Source organism: Aptenodytes forsteri, unplaced genomic scaffold (assembly GCF_000699145.1).
Source record: "Aptenodytes forsteri isolate BGI_AS27 unplaced genomic scaffold, ASM69914v1 Scaffold121, whole genome shotgun sequence".
NCBI lineage: Eukaryota > Metazoa > Chordata > Aves > Sphenisciformes > Spheniscidae > Aptenodytes > Aptenodytes forsteri.
In genome coordinates, this window is record NW_008796219.1 from 2014060 (window position 1) to 2024963 (window position 10904).

At 44.6% G+C, this 10904-nt stretch overlaps 1 protein-coding gene across 1 annotated transcript; it reads right to left on the reverse strand.

Annotated features, from left to right (window-relative positions):
* Nucleotides 1-9641: 9641 nt before the first annotated feature.
* On the reverse strand, nt 9642-10739 carry FAM110C (family with sequence similarity 110 member C). The gene has a single exon (XM_019474547.1). The coding sequence runs from the start codon at nt 10737-10739 to the stop codon at nt 9642-9644; it is 1098 nt and encodes a 365-aa protein (XP_019330092.1).
* Between the last annotated feature and the right edge of the window lie 165 nt (nt 10740-10904).

The window sequence follows — 10904 nt, forward strand, 5'->3', positions numbered from 1 at the left end:
GACGGTTGGACTCGATGATCTTAGAGGTCCTTTCCAACCTCAATGATTCTATGATTCTATGATTCTATGATTCTATGATTCTATGATTCTATGATTCTATGATTCTATGATTCTATGAATGAGTTCACTCACTGGAAAAACACAGAAAGGGACTGTCAGAGAGGGCATAAGATGAGCAATTCAAGCCAATGACTAACCGTGGAAGTGGTTAAGACTTCCTACTTACCAATGAGAAAAACAGTGATGTAAGAAGAGGTTGGGTTGACAGGAAGGAGTAAGAGCAGCATTCCCCTTAGCGTGCTCAGCTGTGCCTGCCTCTTTGTGCATGAGTCTAAATCTTGGCTCTGGTTGGTTCGGCACTGTCTTATGTTGATCATCACCGGATGAATAATCATGTGTTTTTGTGGGTAACTGTCGATGATTGCTACCCTCTGGTTCTTGCTACAGCCTATGAAAAAGAACATAAAATCGGTGCTCCCGTGGGGCTCTTGATTTTTGAGGCGGACTGTGAAACCCAAACAATCAAAGCTCTTAGATGTTTTTAATCATATTAATTGTCAAGGCAACCCAGCTCCCCTACAAATGTGCAAACTAATTTTACAGGATTTTATGTTCTTTCGGGAGCTAGACTGATTTCTGGAGATGGATATATGTAACTCACTTTGATCTGGAGGTTGATTTTCTTTGATACTGTTTGTTTTTCTTGTATATCACCAGCTTTTTTGGCAAGTGTAAATGACGAAAATTCTCAACATCTTTTGTCATGGAGACCTCCCTGGACTAAGCTGCCTGTTACATCGTTGCCTGCAAATGAGCTGAGTGGTCCTTTCTAAGCCCATTTGGGCACCATCCCATGCAGGGATGGTGCATCTACCACGTCTCTCTGCAACATTCCACTTAAGTGAATTGGTAGAGTCCCCTTTAGTCCCACAGGATAAATCCAGGATAAATACGGCCCAATCACTAAACCTCCCCAAAATTTGGAGGCATCTCTTTGCAGGGTAAAGCTAAGCCCTGTACTTGCTTATTTGTCTGCTGTTGACATAGATTGTTCTTTGTCAAAAGCTCTTGGAGATACTAAGTACTTTTGCAGTTCTGTGTTCAGAATGCACCAACATCTACAAAACACCTGAAAAGGCCTTTTTCCAGTTATTATATCTTTGCGGAGTTTCTTTCCAACACCTATTTTATTACCCAGAGATGAATCAGAAGAGAAGCAGTGAATCAGTAAACTATGGACTTCAAGAGGTCGCTTGCACCAGACAGTCCAAGAACGTAAGCTTGCAAACCCTTATTTCTGGAAGAAATCCACTGGACTTCATAAAATGTGGGACAAAGGTGCTATGTGAAAAATGACGTAAGAATGATGTTCTTAAATGCTAAGCTGGGCTGTAGCTCAAGGATATTCACAGGCTATGATGGCTCCTTCCTCTCTAAGGCAGCAATACTAGCAAAGGCTTGCTATGGGAGACTAACCTCCATAGAATGGGGGACGCACAAATTGTCACCCTTTTCCAGACTTGCTTTGTATCTTGCACTGACACAGGTCAACCAGGGCTTGTGTGGGGAAGGCTACATGTCAATGATGATAAAGTTGCTCTTGGGTTTTTGTGGAAGAGCCTAATCTGCACAGCGAGCATCAGTTAGCTCTACCTCCCGTTGCATTCAAATGCTGGCCGGTGAAACACTTGTGTCTAATTATGTGATAATTATGCAACTGGAGTGCGTTGGTCTCTGGTAAAAGCTCACTGTACGCAACCATTATTTCTGCTGCTTTCTTCACAAAATACACGCACAGGGAGTTAGCATCTTTTGATTCTTCATTGAATTCTTCCTATGGAATCCAGTCAAACAACAGCTTGTTAATAAGATTCTGGAGATACGGTTTTTCCAAGAAGAACTTCAAACTCCCTGCCGCTTTGGACACGGGCTGTGATGAATGTGGTATTGCCTGCAGCACACTGTAGTTTTTGACAGTGAGTAAACCCAAATATAATCCTGAAGTCTGGAAAAAAATAACTACCCCGTCTACCTTTTCAGCCATATTCTGAAATGACAACTATTAAAATACTGTGGAACAGCCCTAGCCTCATATATTTCAAATTTACTGATACCGAGTGCTAACAGTTATCGTGAGTGCCATCTCCTTACAAGATTCCCTGCCTAAGCTCACAGCCAGGGGTCTGAGTATGGCCCAGGGAAGCATCATGCTTTCGGATGCTCACAGTCTAATATCAGCCTTCCTCACAGAGAAATTAATTCCCTAACAGGATTCTAGCTTTAAAATAATAGTACCCTAATGGAGACAGCAAAATAAAAGTATACTTTTTCAAAAAAACATTAACTTTCAGAGTGGTATTTTTATTTGTATGCATTCAATAGTACACAGGTTTTTTCACAGGAATATAAACATAGCAACTTAGAAACGTCCATACCAGATCTGACCAGTACTCCATTTCAAAGGATTCAAAAGCAGACGCAAGAAACTTCACAGGAGGCAATGACAGGACAACCTGCTCCCAGGAGAAAGTTTCTGCTTAATCCCCATCAGTGTAATGTTTGGCTGATTTCACAAAACATGAAGGCTTATATCCCTTAGAAAAGTAATATACGTATTATAGAACAATCTGTATTTCTTACTTATAGATTTCTGTACAGTAATATTTACAATATATTGCAAGGATTACAGTCTCTCTCTCATGCCTTTATTGCAAATACTTGCTTCCAGGCCATAAAACCCAGACTTTGTACCTTTCTCCTGTTAACACTACAGCCGCAGACATTGCCCCCTGTCACAGCATTGGAGCACCTTGAAACACTTGGGTGTAAATAGCAGTTAGCACTGCACGCTTGCACTACATTTGACTATTTTAGTTTACATAGTTCTAGCCAAACAAAATCATTCAATTTATGACTTGCCTTTGCCCTCAGCCCCAGTTTTAGGCTTCCCAAAAGACTGGAAACCCAACTCTGTTGCTAAAACTTCTGTTCATACTGCAATGGCCTGCTTTACTGCAGTTTATCACTAAAGCTGAAAAAATCCCACCCCTTCCAAAGCACGTCTTTTATAATCAAATAGTAAAAAAAACTCTTGAGAATTTTTTGGGGAAAAAGATAGGTAGTGAGTAACATTAGCAAGTTTTTTCATTTTGAGGGATATGACTGAAAGACCCAGCAGAAGGAAGGAAAAGCCTTTACATGTAACAGTAACAGGAGCTGAGAGAAGCCCAGAGCTCCCACTCTTTGGAAAAAGCACTGAATTACCCATTCCCAAGATGTATGGAGAAAGAAGGATTGTCATCTACTGTTGTCTGGCATACTGGGAAAGGTAGGTTATTAGCTTACTCAGAAGGTATTATTAAATAAAGGGAATCTATAGCTTATCAGGGAAAGATCTTAGATAGGTCCACATCGTCTCTGAAGTAAATGATACCTGGGAGAGCTTGGGGTTCCTATCAGAGTTTGAACAAAGCCACAGAAATTTTTCCACATATCAGTGTGGAAAGTCACCACAACGCCGCTGAACTGTTCATAAAGACAAAAAGGGGGATTAAAAACATATTCAGAATGGGGCCAGTTCTGATTTCACTAACCTGCCATAAAACCTTCACTGATTTTGAGAAAGGCTGATGTTCAGTACTTTCAAGCAAATTAAACATATTCCTTCCTAACATTGAAAACTCACGACCAACGCATCTTTCATCTTAACTTTCGAGAGCTGCTCAACTAAAAAAGCAAAACCAAACAGAAGTTTGAAAACGAAACCAAAAATTTCCTTGGAAACAAAACAAAATAATTCTGTTCTCCTGTGGGGGGGCACTGATTTGTAACACAGAAGATTTTTCCTGCACTCTGAGCTGTCTACAGTCATCCGTATTTTCAAAGAAAAGCAGTCCTTAGCTCTGACAAATGCATATAAATATTTATGTGGTACAGCACCTTGCAAAGTGAGCATGAAAAGAACAGATACGGCAGGTTGTGTTCCTGACTAATAAACCTAGACTGCTTCCCTTAAAACCCTGCACCTTAAATGCATAAATCTTACCGTATTAGCAGCATCTTGGGTTAGAGTTTTCTGAGAATTATCCTTTAATAATAATGTAACAAATACACATGGAAATTTCATTATTTAATGAAAATATCCCCATGTACTACCTTCCCTCTAAGTTTGCAGAAGCTCACTCATGAAAACTATTTAGTTTTCTCCCAAGTGGAAAGGGGTTCAATGATTATTTTATCTGGAATTGTTATCTGTCTATCTCAACAGCTTCAGACATGTAGACCTTAGTACATAACACTAGAAAACAAAGACAAATGCCCTGCATTCCCAAACCGTCGCTGTAATTGAGAACTAACCATCCAGGGACTGACAAGCACATTTAAAACATATGGAAATGCAAACTGGATGATCTTGCTGTGAATTTAACTGATGTCAACTAAACCGCTTGATGAGCGCTTCAAGGGCAACTCTTCCAGTGTGCAACGTTGGTGTAGGTTAAAATAGGCAACCGTTCCTCCTACCACCAGTGTTTTATTGAATCATCGCCTCTCACTCTCGCCCTTTCCGCTCCTCCAGATGTATTTACCGACAGCAGCAAACACTCGAGAAACGCAGCTTGAGTGCTCACTTGAGCTCGGCATCAACCCGGCTGCGCTGGCAGCTGTTTTGGGCCAGGAGAGGCAGCGGTGGGAGCTGCCGCAGTGCGGGCAGGAGGAATGCGGAGAACGAAAGCTGGTGTTTCTGGACTCCTCACAGTGCAGGTCTGGCAGCCAGGTAAGCCGGACACCACATCCATGGTAACACAAAGTAAACTCTTAACATCTACAGGACCCTTGGGTTGAGTCACCGTTACGCCAGAGGGGCAGCTCTCACAGATGGGCACTGGTGCGACTGAAAGGGGAACTGGCTTTGGCTTTGATTGGGGGTTTCTTGCATTTTTTTGTGGTTTGCAATGTCCACAAAGAAATGCTTTAATACAGGACATTTTCTAGCAAGCAATGACAGATTGGGGTAAGTGTTTGAGGCACAGCCAGCAAATTCCATGAGTTATTGTAGAGGCCCCATTCACTACACTGATCATCTAAAGTACTTTTTATCAGCTTTTAAAACACGTTTAGCTCGGCCAGTCCAAATGAAGCATTTTATTGATGATATTGAGTAAGGTGCTGCCTATACTGGGTGTCTCACCCCATCAGAATATTTACCTGACTCGGCTGTGCCCCAACATGCCTTCTTGCTTTGCAGCACAGGGATGCCGTCCTGAACATCCCAAGCACAGCCATCTACTCCAGACCCACACTAGGGAAGTGTGGCCTTACACAGCCTGGGATACAGTTTCCTAACGTGATTCTGTAAGCCCACTGCTCACTCACAGTGCATAAAATTAAAAGTGTTAAACCACAAGCTGCCAAACACTGCCATGTTTGCAATGTCAGAGTTGGAGACATATTGCAAACAAGTGGACATGTGAATTGTACCGTTCTGCAGCGGGGCAGTAACAACGCAAAACCCTCTCTCATTTTTGACTACCTGTTTCTTGGAACTGTGCTTCTGACAAGATTTCGGGCAGGGTCTTAAAGGCTATTCCTCCCCACTGGCTGAGCAAGCTGTGTGACTGAGCAAACTAGATGGATACAAGGTACTCCAATTTGGCTTGAATACTCTCAGAGAAAGAGAAGCTTGGCAGGGATTCAGCTTACAACATGTTTGCCAAATATCCCAGATACGGCTGCCACAGTTAGTCCTCACCAGCCAAGCAAATAACATCTAATGATGTCAGGATGAGCCCTGGTCAAACAGCCCTGGTAAGACAGAGCCTTTGAAAGTCCAGGTGGAGCCTGTCTGCCTGCAAGGAAATGCCTGACCCCGAGGCCATTGCCACTTCATTCCCACTTTCTCCCCCCATCCCTGCTGACAAATTCATTGCTAGAAAGAGATGGTGCACGACACAGACCTTCTGTCACAGCCCGGAACAGCATCCTGGGGTGGTGAGCTGATGCTGAATACTATCGCGGATGGCAGCTGCTGCCACGCTTCACTTTTCCAGGAGCTTTCGTTTCCTGCTGCCTCTCTGGGGCACAGTTCACAATCTCCGCTTGTCATTGCGCTCTTGGACACCTCTGTGCTTGTGACAAGAGTGAGGCTGCCAGGGGGTGGGGGCAAGGGTAGGAGTCTTAAATAATAAAATACTAGACTTGGACAAAGTAGTCATGAGCCAGATGAGGGAAGAGTTTCTTCCTGTGTCTGGTTTTGTTCAACTTCCAAGTCAAGGGTTCTGAAGAAAGAGGAAAAAAAAGTGTCATTTATTATTTATCATGTCAGACAAGCATAAGGTGATACTCTAAAGCTTTTATTCAGCTGCTTATGGCTATTGCCAACATAGTAAATTCCCCTTCCAGGAGATTTCCACTTGAATAACGAATATCCATTTAAGAATGGTGCTGAAACTCAAGGCTGAATAATCTTGATTCAAACTAAGAAAGAGGATGCAGAGTGAACCCCCTTCTTAGAGTCAAGCAGGACTGACAGCGAGAGGAGCTGAACTGCAGAGGTGAATCTAGGCAACATCCCAACATGAAGCAGCAATGCCCATCTCGCTGAGGACCTCAGTTTTCTGAAGCTCACAACCCATGCTCAGACTCTGCAGTCATCACTCTGATGAAACATGGTAGGGAATCTGATCCTTCAAATGACTGTTTTATTTAACTGGTGCCCCACCAGGTCCCGGAGAGCTCATGAAAAATTAACCGTCCCATAAAAGCCCTGCAGGTCTTGAAAGGTGTTTTACGTGTAATGAATGCTGGATTTTAGAAAACATGTTTCTGCCTCTTTTTCCACAGAAGGTGCAACAATTTTCAAGCCTCTGTGTAAAACGAGGAGCCTTCAAGGATGTGCCTGGGAGCGCCAGGGACAGCACATCGCTCCCCCGTGCAGCAGGTTTCCCTTAGCACACAGGAGTTCACTGCCCATTAATAACCAGTATGCAAACTAAACAGAGCCAAATATGTGGATTTAGTGAAAATACATAGATATCTAACTTGATGCTGCATTGTCAGAGAAAGCGTAGGACTGAAAGATGAACATTTGATCAGAACTACAGGACTCATCTTGTGATCACGTGGTGATAACAACTCTCAGCTTAAATTCTGCCCGGTAAATGTAATATTTAACTTATGGTAGCTCTTGATGACTCTTGTCGTTTATTCTGGGTGCTGTGTACAGGTATTTTTAGCTGACCTTTCTGAACCTTCTGGGTCTGTGGCCTAAATGGTAAGTACGTTCTCAGTTTTCAGAAATTACCCTGGAAACAATCACAGCCCTACTGCTGAGGTCTATCAGCTGAGAGTCAGCCCTAGTATGTTTAAAATTAGGTTTGTAATAGGGACCCTATGGATTAGTGTTTCCTAGACTGCCAAAAATTTTGATGCCAAAGGAAATTGCTGCCAGTGCAAAGCACTCCCTTGTTCTAGGTATTAAAATTATTGCAGAATGACCATATACTTGAATAAACTTGCTATTTACTTCATGGAGGTCTTTTCACGACCCTGTTAGGCTATGTGCTATGAACTGCCATTTTGTCTCAGATGTTCAAAAAAAAAAGCCATTGACCAAGCCCATGTGAGGTTACACCGGCTCAGCCCCTGGAAAAGAGCGTCCCCCCCTCCTGCCCTTGCCTTTGCCCTGGTAAAGCACCTCCTGCCCTTCGCCTCTGCAGACTGCATGTCCCCTGGGGTGGTCACCAGCATCTCCTGGCTCAGCTGCGGCACTGGACACACTTAGCACCATGTAAATAGATGGGGAAAGGGCCAACAGCTCCCTCCTGAGCGGTGACAACCGCAGTTCCGGCTCTGGACCCTACCCCCAGCAAGGGCATTTGGGAGCAAACAGGCCTTTATTTCATTTTCCTTCATGGAAATGTGGTTGGTTTTGTTACGTGGCTCCTGCTTGCGGTGAAATCTGCCTCCCATCCTCTGCATTTAGCAAGGCCAGCAGCTGCAACAAGCTTCACGAACCGCCACCTGCGTCATTTTGTTTTGTGTATCTCCCTTGCCTTTTATCACAGAAGGATGAGCAAGGAGAAATGATTAGCTCAGGAGAGCCTGTTCTTCTCTCTAAGGTAATTTGGGAAAGGATCTGTCACATAACAACACTTCTTTAAGTTGTCAGCCGGATACCTGACAACCATTCTTATCTACAAGGGCTTGAAATGTTTGTGTGAAAATGGCTCTGTCTCCCTTCCTCCTCCCTCAACTCGCAGGAAGAAAATAGGCTTTTGAGAAAACCCCAAATTTTAAAAGTGATCCAAATTTCACATAATTAAAACCGATTTCAAGTAAGTAAATGGATTTTTTCATTATATAGATTAAAGGAATCGGGAGCGACAGCCCCACATCTACGTCGGAAAGAGGCTCAAGCACTACATTTCTCCACGTTCATAAGGCCCACACTCTATCAACAGCTGTATCTACACTAAATGATGTTCTTCTCACACACCAATTATGAACTGTCAGAAAAATATACACGTAATCCTTCATATCAAGATCTGCTCATGCAATTTTTAAATACCACACTGTAAGCTGCGGTACTTATCCTAAGGGCTTCATGTATTGGAAGGAGAAAAAACTGTTATCTACTAGATCATCAATAGCAAAGGCCCCACAAATATAGTTCTTTTTCAGGAGATCAGATGCAAAATAAACACAGCTTTTATTAAAACCAGGGTATCCGCTTTTACCAGAGCTAAATTTGTTCTGCTTCTGTCTGTGAACTAATTGATTTCCAAGTCTAGATGCCACAATTGATTTCCAAGCCTAGATGCCACACATTTGTATTAAGTATCTTTAGTTTAAAACAATGAAGTATCCCTCTAACCAAGGCAAACCGTACCACTGATTTCCATCTACCGGTGCCAAACAGCACGGCAAAACCCACTTCAGAAGAGCCAAATCCACTACAGTCAAACAGGACAGAAAACTTCAAGCCTGTGAAATGCTAGGGGGTCACCTGGAGCAAACTGTTATAGTCCCAACAGAAAGCTGTGGGGGAAATAAGATTGCTAGCAGGAGCGCTGACTCAGCTTTGCTTTCCTGATACTTGGGGGTGCCTATGTATAAGGGGAAGGGAGAGAGAGTGAGGGAGAGTAAGGAGGGGAAAACTGTAGCAGTATAGTATAAATACAGTGTACTCCTAATTAGTAATAGTTTCAGTTCAGTCTGTTATCTAAGCAACTGTAATTAAGGGTTGAATACTTTTCTAAGTTTTTTTCTAGCATTTAATAGAGCAGAAATTAGAGAAGACAAGCTATTTACAAAGCAGGAATCTGCAAAGGACAGACATCCCTCACAGACACTGACTCTTTAATTTCATGTGGGGGGTCTGATCTAAATCTGGCAAGCTGCACACATTTATTTGTTTGTATTTTGTTTTTTATAACGACACAGATTTCTGCTTTGCAAAAAGGCCATACCGGAACACGTAGTATATGAAATACATTTTCCTTCAGCCCTTCATGAAAAGACTAAAATAAACTAAGAAAAGTCAACGGCTTGCTAAAGAGGAAAGAGAAATATATAAAACAACAGGGCGAGGCTTTGCACACACCTTGAGTTCACCAGGCTGCAATGCACGCTGAAAGAAGCCATCATGCCAGTTCCTGGATCACCTTGTTAGTCTCCTTGGCTTTCTTACACGTGTACAGCCATTTGATTATCCGAGCGTTGCGCTCGATCACGGAGGTGCTGCTCGGGACCTGCTCTGTGAGTTCATCCTCCAGCAGCCCCTCGTCCCCGCTGTGCCTAGTGAAGTCACTCTCGGACGTTGCCACGCTGATGCTGCGGATCTTGAAGGAGACGTTGTCGGACATCACGGAGAAGTTCTCTCTCCCAAGATCCTCGATGACCTCCTGCTCCAGGCCACAGTACTTGAAAAATGTATCAAACTCGGAGAAGGACTTGGAGTAGCGAGAGCTGATGTCCGACTGGGAGCGATGGAGACCTCTCCTCTTCACCTCCTTGACCTCCTCAGGAGGTATACTTGGTTTTGAGGGTCTCTCATGCCCTTTGGTACATACCCCTGGGGCTTCGGTGCTCCCAGTGACGGTATGCTCCGCTCCGTGGTTGCTCGGCTGATGGTCACAGTGTTTTGCTGAGAGAGGCTCATTGCTCTCGGTGGCTGCGGTGTACTCCATGACTCTGGGCATCTCAGGGGAAGCCAACTGCTTCTCCTTCACAGGCCCTTGGAAGATCCTCCTCACCAAGCTCCCCCGTGAGCTGTCCTGGCTTTGACCTCTCCCAAACTCGCATTTCTGCCGGTAAATCACCAGGGAATCTGGCCGCATCTGCCTCTTGGGGGTGCTGCGCCTGGCTATGGGGGGGCCGTGCTGCAGGGGGGCACGGCAGGAGTACACCGCCTTAGCCAGCTCCAGGGGCTTCGCGCCCTTCCCTCTGCCAAAGTCCCTGCTGATTTTTTTGCTCTCCACCGAACAGGTCTCGCTGCTGCTCTCCGAGGCTGAGCTAAGCACGATGACGGGTTCCTGCTTGGTGCTGATTACCTGCTGGCTTTTTACGTACTTGGCCTTATCGGCCGCCAGCCTCTCCACGGCACTTTTCCTGCCCGGGTTGCCTGCCTCCATCTGCCTGCGGAGGTACTCGGGCCCCTTGTTGAGGAGTCGCAGGGTGAGGGAGGAGTGGAGGTCGGAGATGGCGTGCATTCTCACGGCCCAGGAGAGTTCAGTTGGCATAGCAGTTTCAGGGACGCGGATCCCACTTCCAGTCCTGGGAGGGAAGGAAAAAGAAGGCAAAAAGAAACGGCGAAAGGCAAAAAAAGGCAGGAAAAAAAAGGCAGAGGAAAGCCCGGGCGCTGGAGGCGGCAGCTGCGCCCCCCCGAGGGTCGAGCTCCCCCCGCG

Coding starts and splice junctions, on each gene's coding strand:
- FAM110C (XM_019474547.1), bottom strand. CDS start 10,739: ATGCCAACTGAACTCTCCTGGGCCGTGAGAATGCACGCCATCTCCGAC.